This window comes from Pollachius pollachius, assembly GCF_949987615.1.
Source record: "Pollachius pollachius genome assembly, chromosome: 16".
Taxonomy (NCBI): domain Eukaryota; kingdom Metazoa; phylum Chordata; class Actinopteri; order Gadiformes; family Gadidae; genus Pollachius; species Pollachius pollachius.
Window position 1 is genome coordinate 5,500,437 of NC_136949.1, and position 20,881 is coordinate 5,521,317.

Consider the following 20,881-nt stretch of genomic DNA (forward strand, 5'->3'; position numbering starts at 1 on the left):
GTCACACATCTAGGTGGACACGCCCACTTGTGATGTCAGAAGAGGACAATTTTCAAAATGTCTTGCAATGACTCATCACACTCACACCCGGTGGTATTATATATCACCATTAAATAATAATTAAATTAATTAACCCGTTGAGTCTCTTGTTTAATTAACCCGTTGAGTGTCTTTAAGACGGTGAAACTAACTCTTTTGTCTGCTGTAATGTCTTGTCGTCACGGGTCTTTGAGGCTGAAGAGTGCCGACAACAATCGACACTCACTAAATGGTCTTCCAGTCGGATCCAGACAACCACGCCCCCTCCCCTCCCTTATTCTTCAGACAACGATCTTAATAATACACATCGCTTACGCAATGCTACGGGTTGCGGTGTCTCTGCCCGTGTTGATCGTTCAATCCATATAATTAGCATAAATAGGCTCGCCGCTAGTCACAACTGAACGGTATGTAATGATTTCTCCTGTAGACAGGGTCAGACTCACGGCTGTGCGTGTGTGTGTCTGTGTGTCTGTGTGTCTGTGTGCGTGTGTGTCTGTTTCTGCGTGTATGTCTGTTTCTGCGTGTATGTGTATGTGAATATGTATGTGTGTGTGTGTGCGTGTCTGTGTCTGCGTGTGTGTGTGTGTGTGTGTGTGTGCCTGTGCGTGTGTGTCTGTGTGGAGTACCCCGGAGAGGCTTTGAAGTTTTCTATATCCTGGCAACGCTGATCCACTGGGATTAAGCACAGCCACGAGACGCAATGTGTGTCTGGAGGATGTTACGTGTGCGGACTGCCGAGACCTACTGTGTGTTATTATTCATGCTGGTTGTGTGGCTGTTACCGAGCCAAATGTTTGACAGCTAGCTGATGAAGATCAGCTCTGAGGGTCCACATGGTCCACGTTTTTCTGCATTACACGTTTTTCCGCATTAGCTGCTACTACTACTACTACTACTACCACTGCCGTGGTAGTAGGACTACTGCTACTACTATCACTACTATTACTTCTATTACGACTACTATTACCTCTACTACTACCACCACCACTACTACTACTACTACTACCAATACTACTACTGCTACTATTAAGACTACTATTACTACTTCTACTAAGGGTTAGTCCTGTGTCAGTCCCCCGGGACGAGTCATGAACCCTCCCACGTGCGGACCCCTGACGTGTGATCGATGATTAATGACCCTCTGGTGTCCTGTGCAGACGGGCGCGGCCCAGTCCCTGTCGCTGTCCGACGGCGTCGTCTTCTGTGGCGGCGCCGACGGGACCGTGCGCTGCTTCAGCCCCGTGGACCTCAGCTTCCTGGGCACGCTGCCCAGGCCACACCCCCTGGGCTCCCACGTCGGCGCCAGGTGAGGCTCATGCTCTGCCCTTATTGGTCGGTTGGTACCTGAGGCTTTTCTGACTCCGATCAACCGCTGTTTTAAAAAGTCTTGATTTGCCCTCTCAAAGCCTTACATTGCAGTCACATGACCTAAAAATTTCCCCTATGTGGCCTGAACTAATTTTGATTTAGTGTTTGCATCAGTAGTGAATTACAGGGTACAGATGTATGTAATTAAGGAGCAGGTAGGGGTTAGACATTGAGTAAAGAACCAGGTCATTAAGGATTAGGAAGGGGTAAGACAGTAAAGGACAGGCCATTAAGGAGCAGGTAGGGGTTAGACTGTACATACAGAGACAGGCCATTAAGGAGCAGGTAGGGGTTAGACAGTGAGTAAAGAACCAGGTCATTAAGGATTAGGAAGGGGTTAGACAGTGAATACAGAGACAGCTCATTAAGGAGCAGGTAGGGGTTAGACAGTGAGTTAAGAACCAGGTAGTAGGGATTAGACAGTGAGTACAGAGAAAGGCCATTAATGAGCAGGTAGGGGTTAGACAGTGAGTTAAGAACCAGGTAGTAGGGATTAGACAGTGAGTACAGAGAAAGGCCATTAATGAGCAGGTAGGGGTTAGACAGCGGATACAGAGACAGGTCATTCAGAAACAGGGTGGGGTTAGACAGTGAGAGACAGATCATTAAAGACCAGGTACTGGTCAGAGTGTCTTGCTGAAAGTTGCCTACAGGTTAGCCTGTGGACCTTGGGGATCGAACACGGAACCCGTCTCTTCAATTCATATCCTTCTCTGCATCGCTCCTCAACGGCAGCCCTCTCCCCAACACCAACACCAACGCCCCCGCCGCCCGCTACCCGGACACAGTGGCGGTGACCTACGACCCCGCCAGCCGCTGGCTGAGCTGCGTGTACGCCGACCACAGCGTGTGCGTGTGGGACGTGCGTGACGTGCGCCGCGTGGCCAAGGTGCACTCGGCGCTCTACCACGCCGCCGGTGTGTGGGACCTGCAGGTGAGACCGGGAGCCCGCCCGCCTCCTCTCCCCTATTGTACCTGACAATCAGAATAAACGATTTGAGCAAAATCCAATTCACATTCAGATGAACGGCTCAGACCACAGCTCAGACGGTAAACACAATAATCAAGGCGCGGAAAATGATGTTCCTTACCGTCTGTACCGAGTTTGCTTTTCCATGTGCGCCTGTGTGTGTTTGTTTGTGTGTATGGGCGTGTGTATGTGTGTGTCTATTTATGTGTGTGTCTATGTGTGTGTGTGTGTGTGTTTGTCGGTCTGTGTGTGTGTGTGTGTGGTTGTGCTTGTATGACCGGGGGGAAGGGGTCTATGTATATGCGCGTGTGTCCGTGTGTATGTGTGTGTGTGTGTGTGTGTGTGTGTGTGTGTGTGTGTGTGTGTGTGTCTGTGTGTGTGTGTTAGTCTGATCGGGGGTAGGGTGTGTCTATGTATATGCATGTGTGTCTGTGTCTGTCTCTATGTGTGTCCATGTGTGTGCGTGCGTCAGCGTGTGTTTGAAGTCTGCAAAACTGCTAACATAATCATTATGTTACGGCACGACTCAAACATAATGTGTCTATTAAGGCCTGCCCTATTTTCCCTTCTAATACGTCTGTTCCACAGACAATTATGCCCCGGCCTAATTCCATTCTCTGCTATCGGATTATTAATTGTCAATTTACCGTGACATGAGTTCAGTGGCAGACCTTAAACTGGCTGTTCCCTGGTAATGCAGGCGTCATTACTGTCCATCATGGGGATGAGTCAGACTATAGCCAACACCACGGAGCTCTCTCCAGCCCCCGGCTATACAAAGTGAAGCTTTAATTAAAATCTAATTACAGAAGTCTGTTAATGTCTGTGTGTCTATATATCTCTACGTATATACATATGTATGTGTATATGAATGTATGTCTGTTCTCGACAACCGTTCATCCGATCATCGCCTTCGCACTTGGCGGGTGTTTTAATGATGACCTGCAGGAGTGCAGGGTCCGGTGTGAAGCTGTCTGGATGAGCGGTTCTCGAGAAAGCTGCAACAATCCGCCCCTTCCAAATTTCCCATTTCGAACGGGCACTGCACTTGAAAAAACTTAATGTCAAAATATACATTTTGGAAATTTGGAAAAGAGAATGAGAAAAGGAGGAAAAAGAGATGATCAATTGATTATGAATAAAAAAGTATCCATCCAAGCCCCCCTCACCGTGTTCATTTCCTTCAGATGTTACCGGACGTTTCTGGGCAGTCAAGCGGCGTTCCGGCGACCTCCACGTTTTTCAGTTGCTCCGCCGACAGCACCATCCGCCAGTGGTGCACGGAGGGCCTCCGTCACGCTCCCCTGCACCAACCCCACCAACACCACCAACCCCACCTCCTGAGCAGCGTGAGCTTCCTGTCCAGCCCGCTCATTCCCTCGGGCAGTTGGAAATAAAACCCCCCTGTCCGACAGACTCTCCCTCCGTTTTTGACGTTTTGTGTTCAACTGATCTAGGATCTGATGGGTGTGATCTACACGGATGAGAGCGCAGCCCCCACCACAACCCCCACCACCAGTAGCCCCACCACCTCCAGCCCCAGCTCCCTGCTGGAGGCTGACGGTACTGCGGGCGACGGGGCGACCGGGGAGAACAGGGCCGGGATCAGGAGCATCTGCGTCAGTCCGGATGGGAAACACCTGGCCTCTGGAGACCGGAACGGCAGGCTGAGGTAGGAGGAGGAGGAGGAGGGGGAGGAGGAGGAGGAGGAGGGGGGGGAGGAGGAGGAGGAGGAGGGGGGGGGGAGGAGGAGGAGGAGGGGGAGGAGGAGGAGGAGGGGGAGGAGGGGGAGAGGGAGGAGGAGGAGGAGGAGGAGGGGAAGGAGGAGGGGGAGGAGGAGGAGGAGGAGGAGGGGGAGGAGGAGGGGGAGTGGAGGAGGAGGAGGGGGAGAGGGGGGAGAAGGAGGAGGGGGAGGAGGAGGAGGAGGAGGGGGAGGAGGAGGGGGAGGAGGAGGAGGGGGAGGAGAGGGATGAGGAGGAGGAGGAGGAGGAGGGGGAGAGGGAGGAGGAGGAGGAGGGGGAGGAGGAGGGGGAGGAGGAGGAGGGGGAGGAGGAGGAGGAGGGGGAGAGGGAGGAGGAGGAGGAAGGGGAGAGGGAGGAGGAGGAGGAGGGGGAGGAGGAGGGGGAGAGGAAGGAGGAGGGGGAGGAGGAGGAGGAGAGGGAGGAGGAGGGGGAGGGGGAGGAGGAGAGGGAGGAGGAACGAGGGGAGGACGAGGGGGAGGGGGAGGACGAGGATCCAAAGATCGAAAATGGAGGATGTGTTCTGAAGAGACTAAAATTAATGTTGGATGATCAATGATTTGTTGATCATCCATCATTAGTCATGAATAGAAAAAGAAGAATATGAGATCAGTTAACTTTGAAGTAGACACATCTAATTTCCCAATTGCACTGGAGAATTGATGATATAATAAATAATAAAGGATATCCATTATTTTGGGTTAAATAGTTTTTTTGGACTAACTTTGTAATGTCCTGACAGGGTTCACGACCTCGGCAGCAGGAAGGAGATTCTGAAAGTAGACGCCCACGAAGGAGAGATTCTGTGTCTGGAGTACTCCCAACTAGAAACAGGTGTGTGTGTGTGTGTGTGTGTGTGTGTGTGTGTGTGTGTGTGTGTGTGTGTGTGTGTGTGTGTGTGTGTGTGTGTGTGTGCGGAGAGTGGGTAAGTGAGTTAGTGTTTGCATATATGGGCGTGTGTGTGCTATGTGTGTCAGTGTTTGCATTAATAAGTATGTGTGTGCATGTGTTTATGTGTGCGTGTGTCTGTCGGTTTTGCACTCATAAGTGTGTGTGCATGTGTTTGTGTGTGTGTGTCTGTCTCTGTGTAAGCATTCATTAGTGTGTTTGTGTGTGTGTGTGGTGCCTGTTTGTGTCTGTCTGTCTGCGCTTGCATTCATTAGTGTTTTTATGTGTGTGCGTGCATATGTCTGTGTGTGTGTGGGTCTGTCTGTGTTTGCATTCATAAGGGTGTGTGTGCTTGCATTTGTGTGTAGCCTGCACATACGTGCACGTATCCACCTGAGACTCCCATGTATCAGCACGGACGGCAGCGCCACAGCATAGCTGTCCTCCATGCGGCAGCACACAGACAGCATGTAAACCTCGCCGCCTCCCCCAGGTCTGGAGCTCCTCGCCTCGGCCAGCAGGGACCGGCTCATCCACGTGTACGACGCGGGGAACGCCTACCGCCTGCTGCAGACGCTGGACGAGCACTCCTCCTCTATCACCGCCGTGCGCTTCGCCGGTGAGGCGCGCCCCCTCCCTTCGTAGTCTCCCCCCCACCCCCCCCCCCCCCCCCCCCCCCCCCCCCCCCCCCCGCCGAATACCTTACACTACATTACATTTAGGGCAGGAGAGGCTTTGATCCAAAGTGCCTTACTATAAGTTAATTTGTCAGAAGAAAGAAACAAGATATCGCTGTCGGTACAGTAAGGATGTTCACAGAACCAAGGGCCAAGCACTCACAATCACCAGGTTAACCCATTCCCTGTATACCTCAGTTGCTTTGGATAAAGCTGTCTAAATAGTATATAGTATTGTAGTACATTCTATATGTAATGGTACATTTAGTACCCAGTACCTTTAGAACCATCTAGTCATAAATGTTTGTGATCCATTATCTCCGACCTACTTCCACTAAGCTACCTCCAACTTTGTTTTCTTTAGCCAAAGACAACAATGTGAGGTTAATCAGCTGTGGGGCGGACAAGAGCATCTACTTCCGCACGGCACACACGGTAAGAGTTCTAGTTTGTTTTTACCTTTCACTCAATCTCATAGCCACTTCTCTATTTAAAGAGCCTATCTAGGTCACCTAGGAAGGCAAACAAGGCATTACTAGTCAATCGAGATAATTTAACATAGAAAGGCATAACAAGGCATCACTAGTCAATCAAGATAATTTAACTGACAAAGGCATAACAAGGCATCACTAGTCAATCCAGATCATGGCTCTTATGAAGGCCTAACCAGACTTCACCAATCAATCAAGATCATTGCACCAACAAAGGCGTAACAAGGCAGAACTATCACTGCTCCTCTGAAGGCTTAGCAAGGCAATACTAGTCAATCTATACCTCTGCGCCTATGAATCCAGCATCACTAGTCAATCTAAAATTACTGCACCCATCACTGCACATCAGCTTGCATGTCTGAAGTGCTTTAGTACTTTTATTCCACATTCATTTTCAACACATACTTGCAAGGAGAGGCTTTGGTCTCCATTAGAGAATAGTTTAAAAAGAAAACACACACTTGAGGATGGGTTTGTGAAGTTGGCGGTGACGGTTGTATCTGTGAACATGAGACACACACATCAGAGCTCTCCGCTCAGCGATGAGTGGCGTTCTTCACTGTCCGAGCGCAGATGATTTTAAAGCACACTTCACGTCTATTTTTACGTCTTTCTTGTGAATAATTTAATCAGCAAAAGTAGTTGCTCTAAAGAGTTGAGTTGCTTATTCCCTTCTTTGAAAGAACGAGGCGGCCCTGCTGTATCAGAGGAATTAGTTTATTATTCATTTCAAAGAAAAATGTAATATCGTTGAAAGGGTTAGGAAATATATTAAAATGGGCTGTGTGTGTGTTTAAGAAGTTAGTAAGAAAATACTTGTGAGAGAGTGATAGCATATAAATATATAAATGAAGGAAATGAAATAAATATAAATGTAGATTAAATGTAGACTATGTTATAAGGAAAATATATAAAATAATTGTATTATTACTTTTGCCTTAAATGTAGTGATTGTGACATCTAACGCTTATTCACAAGCAACGTTTCCTTTGATTATGGGTTACACACGGATTCAAACTCTCATTAATGCCTAGCTATTTTTCCTCTAGATTCTCTGAAACTTCCACACTGCTGTAATCTTTCCTGTTCGCTAATTAATAAACAACGTTCGCATACTTCATCGTCTTAAGGAGTCTGCGATATAGGCCACAGACATGATTAGCCCTCAGTTATGCAAACGGCAAAGGCTGTTTGGTTGACAACACCCCCAGATGACTTAATGAGTCGACTTGTTTGTTCGACAATATTTAAAAACGGTGTGGTTTTTCCAACATTTATTTTCATGTAACCTATGAAGTTCCCCAACCCCCCCTCGACAAAATATTTGAACTAGGAATGTATCTCTGAAAGGCCTGTTTAGGGTCAAAGGTTGTGGGGGCCCTACAGAAACAAAACTGGGTCAATCTCTAACCCTAATACCAACGCTGTTCATGAATGTTCTGTAAGTCCTAGGTTTTGGCAGCAGAGCATTGAAAAAGATAGATAGATGAAGGGTTGGGCTAAAATAGGTTCACATATGAACAACTAATGTTAAATATGCCTTTAGGCATATTATATATATACATGTGTTAAATGTGTTATATGTGTCAAATATGTCCTTAGGCATAATTAAAATTAGTCCAGTTGGCAGACTCACCATTAATTATTATTTAATAATAATAATATTTTTAAAATTACATTGAATTATTACATTTGTTCTTCCATTTCTGTTGTGTACTGTATCCACCATTTGAGTCCCACTTTCCCATGATGTTTTCTACCGCTACGACAAGCTCACATTGTAGTAGAAAGTTGTTCTGGTCTACAGAGGGCTATTGTCCTCTGTCACTTCATGCCCATATGTTGGTAGAGCTATTCCACATCAGCCCTGCTTTATGGACTGTGTTGGTTGCAGCATTTCATAATGCATCCTGCCCTTTTGGATTTGAAATGCCACTCACTGTGTCCTTTCTGCGTCATTGTTGTCCTTTCTTATTTAAATTGACTAACAGTTTAACAATGTCTTATTTCCATTCACTACTTGTTTAACAACTACTTATTTAATTTGACTACTGGCTATAAAATGACCTTAAATTATTTTACTACAGGTTAGTACAACAAGGTTTCCGAGTGTGCTATTTCGTTTTGTCAGTGGTTTTACAATGCCTTATTTGATTTCACTTATGTTACTGTCGTTATTTTCTTGACCTTTTTATTGTTGACTAATAAATGGACGCCGATATACATCCCCTGTTAGCACTAGCACAACGAGGAGCCAATCTCTTCTTAGGGCCTGTAACTTTTCACTGTATCAATCGACAGTTCTGCTTCTTCTGGTTATGGTCGGACCATTCTGGTTATGGTCTGGTCTGGTTAAGAACCTGAGTGATCTATTGTTCAGATGAAAGATGTTGTGATATGTTGTGCGTCCTGAGTTAGAGGAGGAAAAACCTATTTCATGTCGGCCTTTCAATGCCATGTTCTCTGCACACACACACACACACACACACACACACACACACACACACACACTCACACACACACACACACACAGTGGTTACTTTGTTGGAGCATGGTTTACTGCGTGATGGCGATACCATGACGATGTGGAGTTATTTGTCTTTATTTTGCCTTGTTTGTCCCCTCAGACGCACTCAGGGACAGAGTTCCGGCGATCCCACCATGTCTCGGGGAAGACCACCCTGTACGACATGGGAGTGGATCCCACCTGCAAGTACGCTGCAGTGGGCTGCCAGGACCGGGGCATCAGGTCTGTGTGTGTGTGTGTGTGTGTGTGTGTGTGTGTGTGTGTGTGTGTGTGTGTGTGTGTGTGTGTGTGTGTCTGTATGTTTGTCTGTGTGTGTGTGTTTGTCTGTGTGTGTGTGTGTGTGTGTGTGTGTGTGTGTGTGTGTTTGTCTGTGTATGTGTGTGTGTGTGTGTGTGTGTGTGTGTGTGTGTGTGTATGTTTGTGTGAGTCTGCATGTGTGTGTGTCTGATGGAATTTGCGTGTGCTATTATATGTTTATGGATGTGTGTGTGCGTGTTTGTGTGTATGTGTGTGATGGAGTGTGGTTGACTAAGATGATAATGATGCATGAAGATGATTGTGTGTGTGAGTGTGTGTGTGTGTGTGTGTGTATGTGTGTCTAGGACAAAATGCGTAAATGGTCCTCATGTCCTATCATGTCCTCCTCCCCTCCTCTCTCCAGGATCTTCAACATCAGCACTGGGAAGCAGAAGAAGCTGTACAAAGGCTCAGTGAGTGAAGACGGGAGTCTGCTCAAGGTAACCTGCCCCTTCATACCGCCTCTACCACTCATTGGGTACTGGAAGCCTTTAACCCCAACTCTGTCTTTTCTTATATGGAAAAATGGTTTTGCATTGAAATGTGTAGCAGAGCGGGCAGATGTTGGTCAATCTATTTTGAAAAGCGTTAGTTGGGACAGGGTTTCACAACGGTTCATTTGTGGGGAAAAAGTGAGGGTTAATATTAACGTTAATTAGTCAAATGTGGAAGGTACGTTTTAAAGGTGTCTGAGGATAATTACGTGTTTTTGTTTGTCAGGTCCAAATGGATCCATCTGGTCTCTACTTGGCCACCAGCTGCTCAGACAAGAACATCAGCATCTTTGACTTCCACACAGGAGAGTGTGTAGCTAACATGTTTGGGCACTCAGGTACACAGACACACACAGACACACACACTCTCGGTCCCTCTTTCTCACTCACCCACACACTCACTCACACACACACTCACTCACACACAGACACACACTATCACACAATCTCTGTCTCTCTGTCTCTGTCTCTCTCTCTCTCTCTCTCTCTCTCTCTCTCACACACTCACACCCCCCCCCGCCCCCTCACACTCACACTCACACACACACTCACACACACACACACACACACACACACACACACACACACACACACACTCACACAAAAGTGAAATCACATTAGATTCTAGCAATAATAATAAAAAAACACCCTGCTTATGTTTGTTAACCTGCAGAGGTCGTCACGGGGATGAAGTTTACCAACGACTGCACACGCCTGATCTCGGTCTCCGGGGACAGGTGAGCCATGTTCTGCCTGCCTGCTGAGGAATCCTCCCAGCGAAGGGATTGACATCCGCCTACCGGATACAATGTCTGATACGGCCGCTACACACCGGCCCAACCGTTGGCCACATGAAACGTTTGGGGAGACTCGGACGAGTTCGGGAGCAAATCTGTTCTGTGTTCAGCTGTGTTGGATGCTTTCGGAACAGAGCGGACGGTGTCTGGTCTGATTCAACATGCAAAGTCTGAGAGCGTTGGCGTCTGGCCTCTGATTGGTTGTGCGCTGCTAGCAAACTACCAGCAAATCAGCGGGGGGTGTGGGAGGGGCGGACTAGCACCACGAGTCTAGCGCCTGCATCTCACACAATCACAGAACATGCACGCTACTGCGTAGTTGCCAGTAGTCTTCACGGTGGGTTTCAATGCAACCCTTCTGCCGAAGGGGTCAGATGAAAGGCAACGGAGTGGTCGGGTTTAGGCAGTTGGCCGTTGCTTTGAGTCCCATTACGATGGCTGAGGGAAGATACTAAGTCGAAAAAAAAAAATACTTAGACATGCCTCCATGTGAAAATGCTGATAGTGGGAATATTCTTCACAACTATGAACACAGGATAAAACAGCAAACCGTAGCAGTGAGCTAACACGTGTTAGCAAGAAACAAGGTGCTGAGGTTGGTGTTGTGTTGCCTCCCCCAGCTGTATCTTCGTATGGAGGCTGTCTGCTGAGCTCACCATGAACATGAGAGAGAGACTCTGCCAGCTGAGGAACTCACCAGGATGGAGCCCCTCCAGCACGTAAGACGCACACACAGACGCACACGCACAGACTCACCCACACAGACTCACACGCACAGACTCACAGACAGACTTACAGTGATAGCCCCTCCACCTGGTAAGACACACACACAGACTCATACACACAGACTCACAGTGACAGGCCCACCACAATGTAAGACACAAACGCACACACGCACACACGCACACAGTGATGGCCCCTCCACCATGTAAGACACACACACACAGACTCACAGTGATAGCCCCTCCACCATGTAAGATACGTACACACACACGCACACACACACACACACACACACACACACACACACGCACAAAGCCCTGCGACATCTAGATTAGGGCGTAAGACATTTTCACACCAACACACCCAGACACCCGTAGCCGATCGACCACTAGAGCATGCCTGTGTGCCTCTATTGACTACGGACTCTCCTCTACTGTATTACTGACCGCGTGACTCGCTGTGGACAGGGGGGGGGGCTACGGCGCTCCCACCCAGGTGGGCCTCTCCTCCGACAGCGACCATGACCACGAGGAGGAGGAGGAGGAGGAGCCTGAGGCCGAACCTGACCCACCCGACGACGGCGACTCCCTTAGCAGCACCTCGACACCAACCGACAACACCAGCAGCAATGGAGGGGAGGAAGCAGGTGCTGCCGTGCTCCTGGTCATGTGATTGTCACATGACTATTCTAGTTATTGTTCTTATGCTAGTTTTGTTCATTGTTATGATAATGATCTTCATCGTGCTGTTTATTACGCGATTGATTGTTGTTATGCTACTTATTATGATAGTGCTTGTTATTATGCAAGTAATTTTGCCATGGATTGTGGTTAAGCCAGTGATTGATATTATGATTTTTATTATGGTAGGGTTTGTTAGTTGGCTAGTTATTATGCAACTGATTCTTGTTATGTATAACTATGATCAATATCATTGATCATTATGGTAACACAGAGTTTCCTAATCTATCGCACCACAGGTGTCTCGGAGCCGATGCAGGCCTGGGATTCCCCTAAGGTCGGTGAATATTGCAATTATTATCACAAACTTAAGTGTTTTTGGTAAAGAATAAGCCTTTAAATTAAACATGGCCCCATGTCGTGCTCTATTGAATCAAAGACCGCCAACTTTCTTGTATGTGTTTTAAAACAAGGTCTACTTCCTCCAACCTTAAGTATTATTTTTATTATCACTCGATGCCTATTTAAACAGGAACACATACAGGCAGTAATACAGACCCTTCCAGCCGAATTGCTTCTCTTCAGTCATAAATAAGACATTCAGTGCACAATAGAGCTCCTAGCCTCTTAATCTACTGAAACTAGGGCTGCTCGATAATGGAAAAAATCATAATCACAATTATTTTTGTCAATATTGAAATCGCGATTATTCAAACGGTTATTATTTTGTTTGAAAACATAACTGAGAAATCTGAAATTCTCCCTCAAAAAATACACATAATGTTAAAATCGAAAATAATATACAAATATGTATCCAGCTGGAATTATAAATATAATTTAAAAATAATAATTATATTTATATAGTTTCAACTCGATTATATTACTTTAGAAATCTTTTGACCCTCCCTCCCTTCCCCCAGGTGGCGCCGTGCAGCCCTGTGACCCCGGAGCCCGCCCAGCGTCCCCGCCGGCGGTGGTCCTACAGGTACCGGATGGGCTCCCTGGAGCCCATGGTGAGGTCCCTGCTGGACCTCAGGCAGCTGGACAGCTTCTCCTCCATCAGGAGCCCCGAGCCGGCCCCCCGGAGCCGGGCTCCCGCCAGCACCCTCGACCTGAGGCAGGCGCCGGTACGTGGGGCTGGGGCTGATGGTGTTGGGAAACATCCTCATCACGAGTATTTTGGTCGATATTGAAATCACCATCGTTTAAACGGTTATTTTCGAGTTTGAAAACATGACGCATTTATTCGCCATTTCTCTCCCAAAACAAATACATTGGAACTGAGGACTTTGAAATTTCGCCTGAAAAAAAAAAAACAAAGTGGTCAAATAGGAAATAATGTCAAATATGTATCCAGCAAAAAAAACAACTTGATTTTATTAGTTTGGTGATCGTTTGACCCGAAAATCGAAATGGCAATACATTTTTTATTAATCACACAGCCCTACGTAGAGCAGGGACATCGCTGTGTAGCGTTTGGATGGATGAAAGGAGAGACGTGTGTGTTTGTGTGTGTCTGTGTGTGTGTGTGTGTGTGTGTGTGTGTGTGTGTGTGCAACCATGTCCTGTGTGCGTGTAGCTACAGTGACACATCAGCCAATGCCTCACTCAAAGATATTTGTCTATAACAAACCTTTTAAGAGAGGCATCATCCTAGGATAAACATAGGTGTCTATCATAATACTAATTATGGTGCTTATTACTAAATCTGCTGTTTTTATGCCCCAGGGCATGGGTGATGACAAGATATCACGATATCATAATTAGAGTTATAGGAAACACCTGTGTTTGTCCTACAACGACGCCTCTGTGAAAGCCCCTGCACTGTACTTCCCTTCCCCCCCCGCTCCCCATGCAGTCAGAGGGGAGAGCGACGAAGCAGCGACCGTGGCCACACCAAGACTGGCTGTTCTTCGGCTCTCCGAAAGGCTCCAAGGGAACCGACGGGGGTTCTCCGCGCTCCACAGAGAACCACAGCAGTCCGCAGGGCAGGTAAATAAAGATCACTTCATAGCCGTTCTCTGTGAAATGTGTACAATATCATGGTGGGAATCACAGCGCCCCCTGCAGTCACGCCAGGGGGCCCCACCAGGAAATTGTAAGATACTTTGGATTAAAGGGTCCAAGAAATGGGATATATTATCACTATCATTATTTTAATTGAGATATAAATAATAAAGAATTCACATTGAGCAAGAGTTTAGTGTCATTCTCTGCTTTGACAATCTTATTGATTGTTTTCTTGGTTCCATTTTTTCAATTTTCTGTTCTTTCCCTTCCATCTCTCTCTCTCGTTCTCTCTCTCTCTCTCTCTCTCTCTGTCTTTCTCTGCCCTTCTCTCTCTCTCTCTCTCTCTTTCTCTCCCACTCTCTCTCCCTGTCTCTCTCCCTCTCTCTCTCTCTGCCCTTCTCTCTCTCTTTCTCCCCTCTCTCTCTCTCTGTCTCTCTCCCTCTCTCTCTCTCTCTGCCCTTCTCTCTCTCTCTCTTTCTCTCCCTCTCTCTCTCTCTCTCTCTCTCTCTCTCTCTCTCTCTCTCTCCCCCCCCCCCCCCCCCAGCGCCCCTCCTCTGAATGGCTGTCCTGGCTGGGTGCCGGACCCCCGAGCAGGGCGGGACGTCCGGAGCGCTGACAGCCCCGTCTCCATGGGTTACGGCAGCAGACTCTCCAGCCCGGACCCCCACAGCCCCCACAGTAAGGACAATGCGGAGGACATCATGTATTCATACACACTCCACTCCACCTTGATCTAGAGGTCCCGTTGATTCACAGTGAGGTCGCACGCAGTTCCTTCAGGGGCAGGTAGGGGGTATCGGGGGCGTCCTGCTCAAGGATGCCTACAGGTAGGCCTTGAACAGTGGGGATCGTACCCGGAATCCTTCTGTTGGGAGTCAAACATCCTATTCTCCACACACATCCCCCTCCCCCCTACCCCCACCTCCTGATTCTATTGGTGTATTGGTGTGGAGTGCTGGCCATTGTTAAATGTTTAGTGATATGGTCGTTAGTACTGTATTTAATGGGAGTATTTAATGGGAGCGTTTAATGACTGGCAGATCATAACTGCTCTTTTTATTACTGCTCGGCTCTGCTGTCTTCATTTTGTTTATCTCCCTATGGGGTCCCCGAGTAAACTATCCAATTCAAACATTCAAATGAAATGAATAAAGACCAATTCCGGTATTTTGAACATTGAGACCCCTTTCTGGTTTGTCTAGGATGAAATAGAGTTGTTTACACCGACATTTAGAATATTGGTCCTGTCTCCAGTATTTGGCTAATTTCAGCGATTCGAAATTAGCCAAATACTGGAGACAGGACTAATATTCCAAATTTCGGTGTTAACCACTCCATTTCATCCTAGACAAACCAGAAAGGTGGCTCAATGTTCAAAATACCGGAGTTGTCCTTTAAATGATGTGCGTCATTTGTTTGTGTATCTGCGTGTGTGTGGGGGTCTAATCTCTAATGTGTGCTTGTGTTGTGCTATCCATCCTCCCCCCCTCAGATTCTGCCAGTGTGACGTCCATTTGTGCAGACAGCTCTGACGAGGAGCGCTCGGAACAGGAGGAGGAGGAGGAGGAGGAGGAGAAGGGGAGGGCGATCAGTGTGGACGAGGCGCTGCGGGCCGTGTGCGGGCCCTTCGACTTCCAGCGCCAGCAGGATTTCCTCAAGCAGAACTTTGAGTCGCTGGGAGACGGCAGCAACATCGGTGAGTAGACCGCAGATAGGAGGATTTCTCTCTTCCTCTCGTTCAGGCACTCACCAATGTACGTGATACAAAAAAATAAATAAAAGTTGTATAAAGAAGGAAAAATGTGTATGTGTATGGTAATATTTGTCTTTCACACACACACACACACACACACACACACACACACACACACACACACACACACACACACACACACTCAGATGTCAAGCTCTGTTTTACATCTCTGTATCCATTCCCCTCCATCTTATTTTTCATCTTCTTTCTTTTGTCTTTTGTCCGTTTTATTTTCCGTTCTCTACCTTCATCCCTTCCTCTCCATCCTCTTCCTTTCTCCAAAACATGACCCCTGACCCCCAGCTGATCTCGGTGGAACCCCCAGACCCAGCATTTCTTCTTGCTTCCGGGGCAACAGAAACAGGTACACACACGCACATATATGTCTTAATATAAAGGGATGGGTGATAGGACAGGTGTACACACGCCTCCAATACGGAGCAACTCACATTGTTACGGCTTTTATAGTTGTCTAACTGCTCTTATTCTTCGATGCATTATTCTTAAGGACAGCTGAAGGACAATGAACAGCTGGACGAATGGCAATTAAAGGCTTGAGCCTCAGTCGTCCTCAACTGGGCAAAGAGAATTTAAAAACACATAATTAGAAAGTTATTTTTAGAAAAATCATTATTTCATAGAATAATATATATATGATATATAATAGCATAATCGTGATTGACCAGGAAAATGAGTACACACAACTATCTCACCTTCGAAGCTCCCAGCGCAATATGATGTCTAAATGTGTAAACATGATTTAAGTATTATTTAAATGTATGTTTGCATATTCAGTCATTTAAACAGCTTTCCCATTTCACTCAGTGTCCACCCCCCATGCCTTGTTTAACAGTGCTAATGTAACTGTATACACACCCATTAGCATTTAAATTTGTCTTTGTGTTTTTAAGCTGTGTTTAATCACGCGGATAGGCCAGAGAAAATAAAAAACTTTAATTCACATTACCAGGAAAGCATTAAAAAAAACGGTGGTGGGTCTTGGGTAGGAAATGCGGTTGGTTCTCTGTAATTATGGAACGGGATTTAACCACGGATCCCGCTAAGCTGTGACGCTAACGCAAAACAGACTGCTTTTAATGCACTCATTGGTGGCTCGCACTGTAGCTGCACATGCTTCAGGACTAAAGGCTCAGTTATGGTTCTACGTTGACGCAACGCACGGGGGTTTACGGACCCGTTATGTCCTTGCGTAACCTCCTTGCGTCCACCTCAAGGGACTGACGTGTGACTCCAACATATTGTAACCTTGCGTTGAGGCGACGCAGCAGCAAGGGATGGGATTGGTCCGCTCACTAAAACCCGACGCAGAACCAGAACAGGTTCCCGACCGCGTTGAAGCGACTGCGTGGTCATTGCGTTGCGTCGACGTCCAACCATAACTCTACCTTTAGCCTCAACCACTGCCCAGGGGATAGGAAACACAACTAATTGCGTGCATCTTGCCGTCTGCCCCCGTAGGAGTGCCCCTCTGTGTGCTAAGAGCCGGGACGGCGTGGTGGCAGGGATGGGGGGTCCCACTTCGCAGCCCCCCGTGTCTAAAGTCCGGCCGATGCTGGAGGGGGTGGGCGACCGCCATAAGACCCCCAGGATGGAAGAGACAAGGTGGGTACGGGAGAGGTCACCCACGGGGGGGTCGGGGTGAGGGAGCTATCTTAAAGACAACCTGGCTGTGGGCTGCCAGGCCCAATGCTCTATAAATAGATCTTGCAAAGACAATGAGAATACGAACAGAGGGAATTTTCTGGTTGGTTTAGTTGTTGTTTTTTTCTGTTTGTGGATGTACCCCAACATCCACGGGGTAACGTTTCCACTGCGCTCATCATTTTTGCTACAAGATTATGAGTATAATAAAACCCATCCACCCACAACTCGATCATTCCACGGTGAGTTTCTACTCCCCCCCCCTCCCCCCCCCGCTCTAAGTCAATTCGATCCGTAGTGAATAAAGCAAGTAAATCGAATTGTAAGCTAAAGTGAGCGCTACATTGGGGAAATAGAGCAAACATCCCTGGTTTAATGGTACAAAACGACAACAGTGTTACACTTATCTGCTCCTACCCCCAGTTCTGAGCTTAACAAACACAATCCACAATCATCAACTCTCCACCACTGCCGGGTTTTCCACAGAATACAAATCATGAATACGGAAATACTAATTTAATCATGTAAACACACACCCCCCACTAGGAGTTTCCGCCGTGTTTCACGTGAACCCTGACCACCAACGAACAGAGACATAAGGGGAAACATGTGTGCGGTGCTTACGCAAGGCCTGTCAAACTGTCTCATCCCTGTGTCTCGTCTTATCTCAGCGGGCCAGATGTAGGGCCTCCAGAAAGGGCCCCCCAGCAGGACTCGGGGGCCCAAAGGAAGAGTGGCCCTGTGAGATTGCAACAATGGAGGCCTTCCGGTCCGCTCCCGAAGGCCGCACCACTGGCGGAGGTCTCAGCCGCTTCACACAAGTCCGCTCCCGTCCAGAACCCACTCTCACACGGTAAGCCTCGAAGCAGGCCTGATAGAGTTCAGGCGTGGTGCCTGAATTCAGGCTTGAGCTCGGCCATGTATGTTGTCCAGAAAAGTGAAAAAAGGTGAGCGGTGCCTTTTAAAATGTCTAGTCAACACGTCAACCTACCTGACCTTTTGATTGACATGTCTGCCACCAACTAGGCGTAGTCTATCTAAGGAAGTCTTTTACCTTTGTATGTTTGCACTGAGGATGGTCTGAATGGGACTGAACCGTTTTGCACGCACTTTGGGTAGCGCTTTACACTTCTTTGCAATGAAAACGTATTGTTGCATCGGCTACATGGTGTGCAAGTTCCGCTCCTTTTATTGTTGTCAAGAAAGGTCAATCCCGGAAACTGTTTCTGTTGCTTTACAAAAAAAATAAAGATTACTTCTGTACAAAAATAATATAAAAAAATGTATTTTGACGCGTCATTCTAAATAAGCATTTCCTTGTTTATTAAACCGGTCTATGGCGTTTAAATCTTCCATGATAATACTGACACTGCCTGGGAGCGTTAAAATACATGAATGTCGATCCACGCTCGCTGAGCTGAATAAATACAGCTTAAGACGTCCCTCCCTGATCGCTCATGTTGCCTGTTCATGTCCGTTCTTCCAGGGCCTCGCTCCCCTGCGCACTCTAGTGGCACAGTGGCGCCACTGCAGCCCCGACCGCAGCATCTCTCGGTGGACCCGGGCTCTCACGGATCTCCCTCCCCGCTTCCCTCCCCCTCGCGCGGCTCAGCGCCCCCCTCCCCCTTGCCCTGGGCAAGCCCCCGGACCAAGGCGCGGCGCTCCTACATGAGCCCCACCACCTCCTCCTCGTCCAAGCGCAGCCACGCCTCCTCCTCCCCTCGGAGTGTGGAGCTCCAGACCCCCTCTCCTCCTCCCTCCTCTCCTCCCTCCTCTCCTCCACCGTCTCTCCCCTCCTCTCGTCCCCCGTCGCCTCCTCCCTCCTCTCCTCCCCCCTCTTCTCCTCTCCCCTCGCCTCCCACCTCTCCTCCCCCTTCCCCCGGGAGACGACGGGGATCCCTGGACGCGGGGCCGCGCCCCTCGAGGATCCCCCTGCCCCGACGCACCCAGAGCCTGCTGCTGACCCGCGGCCTCCGCCCGGAGCTGAAGGCGCCTGCGCTGCCTAGGCCTCACACCGCTACCCCAGTGCCCTTGAGCGCGGACAGCAGGCCAGGTAAAGGCCGTAGTGTGCCGTGGAGCTTTGCGTTGAAACATGGGATACTTATTGGTGGCTAATTAGTGCTTGTACTGATGGGTGCCTAGGGGTTGTTTAGAGCGTTGAAGGTATTGGTTTTGTACTGTAGTGCCGGATCCCTCTCTGAGTCCAACTCTCCACCACCAGCTCTTCAGCCTCTCTCAGCCTCCACCACTCCAGGGGATGTTTGTCCCTTTTACAGCCTCTCTCTCGCTCTCGCCCTCTCTCTCTCTCGCTCTCTCTCCCTCTCTCTCTATCGCTCTCGCTCTCGCCCTCGCTCTCTCTCTCTCGCCCTCACTCTCTCTCTCTCTCGCTCTCGCACTCTCTCGCTCTCTCTCCCTCACTCTCTCTCTCTCTCGCTCTCGCACTCTCTCGCTCTCTCTCTCTCTCTCTCTCTCTCTCTATCTCTCTCGCTCTCTCCTCTGCTCTGGCAACAGCAACGTCAGTTTTACTCCTTTCTGATTTTTTTCTTTTTTGCCTGGCTGTAGTTATAACTACGATAATGGTCCTGACATATTTTTCTCCTTTTTTGAAAAACACAAGCGTTATTAGTCCTTTTCTAATCTAACCAAACTGGCGATTTAATTACCATTTTCGTTTAAACTCTAACTAACTCTAACTTTAAGCCAAAACGTGGTTAACCACGTCTTTATTGTACTTTGGGTGTAGAATCTGCCTCTGTGCATCCTGGGAGATGTCATTTTTATTCTGGAAAATTGAAAAGGAAAACCACTACATTTTAACTCTATTTGCTCACGCAGTCTCACGCTTGTCTTAGACTGGTCTTTCTTTGACCCTGTTCCTCGACCTTAAATGTCTTACTAAAGGATTATTTTCACTGTTGTGTTTCCAGAACACTCCGTCACCTTGGAAACCTGTATTCAGGCGGTGGGTGAACTCCACAACAGTCTCAAGAGGACGGTCACACTCTACAGCCTGGTGAGTAGATGTTTAACGAGAGAGAGAGAGAGCGAGAGAGAGAGCGAGAGAGAGAGAGAGAGCGAGCGAGAGAGAGAGAGAGAGAGAGAGAGAACACCGCAGGCAGAGGAACACACAGTCTTGGTGGCTAGGCTGTTAGACTCCAAGCTGAGAGGTTCTGGGTTCAAATCTCCAATGTTCATGACCTGTATATGAATACACTGCAAGTCACATTTGGTCTGCTAAACGACTGAACAGTAGACAGTAGACGCCGTGCACTAGTGTGCACGGTGAATCACGACTCAGCAAACGGAATACGTGTCCGGGCTCAAGGGCCCCTGGAGTACTCCTGTTGCTACCCTTGACGGTTTTCCTTGCATTGAATGGACTCAGTCTATTGACTATCGTCTTTTAAATGACCCATCTAGACTCTGAGTGGGGGTTGTGATGCCGCTGAAGACCAGGAGGAGATGAGGAAGGTGCTGTCGGAGGCCCTGGGCGCGGTGAGGGCCCAGCTGGACCCTCTGCCCTGCGTTGGGGGGGACCGGGCCGCCCTGACTCTGCTGGAGCAGTACTCTGAGCTGCTGCTGAGGTCCGTGGAGAAGAGGCTGGACGGGAAGACCTAGGGGGGCTCGCACTGGGTGTGTAGTGTGCGCACACACACACACACACACGTGCCAACGTGCGCACACACACACACACACATACACACACACGCGCGCGCGCACAACCATGCACGCACACGCATACACACTGCTCATGCACGCACAG

General features: G+C 48.3%; 1 protein-coding gene across 1 annotated transcript in view; it reads left to right on the top strand.

Annotated features, from left to right (window-relative positions):
* Nucleotides 1-20,736, top strand: part of LOC307088373 (mitogen-activated protein kinase-binding protein 1-like) — a gene marked incomplete at both ends in the record, with an annotated part of 30,559 nt that extends 9,823 nt beyond the window's left edge. The window contains 24 exons of the mRNA XM_079754230.1: nt 1,200-1,348; nt 2,146-2,356; nt 3,568-3,729; nt 3,838-4,052; nt 4,862-4,953; nt 5,501-5,626; nt 6,049-6,119; nt 8,803-8,924; nt 9,364-9,439; nt 9,720-9,831; nt 10,167-10,230; nt 10,911-11,009; nt 11,481-11,676; nt 12,614-12,820; nt 13,552-13,672; nt 14,298-14,381; nt 15,196-15,399; nt 15,760-15,820; nt 16,936-17,079; nt 17,790-17,859; nt 18,605-18,672; nt 19,005-19,171; nt 20,046-20,131; nt 20,539-20,736. Of these exons, the coding sequence (XP_079610356.1) occupies nt 1,200-1,348; nt 2,146-2,356; nt 3,568-3,729; nt 3,838-4,052; nt 4,862-4,953; nt 5,501-5,626; nt 6,049-6,119; nt 8,803-8,924; nt 9,364-9,439; nt 9,720-9,831; nt 10,167-10,230; nt 10,911-11,009; nt 11,481-11,676; nt 12,614-12,820; nt 13,552-13,672; nt 14,298-14,381; nt 15,196-15,399; nt 15,760-15,820; nt 16,936-17,079; nt 17,790-17,859; nt 18,605-18,672; nt 19,005-19,171; nt 20,046-20,131; nt 20,539-20,736 (3,105 nt within the window). The remainder of the gene's footprint in view (nt 1-1,199; nt 1,349-2,145; nt 2,357-3,567; nt 3,730-3,837; nt 4,053-4,861; nt 4,954-5,500; nt 5,627-6,048; nt 6,120-8,802; nt 8,925-9,363; nt 9,440-9,719; nt 9,832-10,166; nt 10,231-10,910; nt 11,010-11,480; nt 11,677-12,613; nt 12,821-13,551; nt 13,673-14,297; nt 14,382-15,195; nt 15,400-15,759; nt 15,821-16,935; nt 17,080-17,789; nt 17,860-18,604; nt 18,673-19,004; nt 19,172-20,045; nt 20,132-20,538) is intronic.
* Between the last annotated feature and the right edge of the window lie 145 nt (nt 20,737-20,881).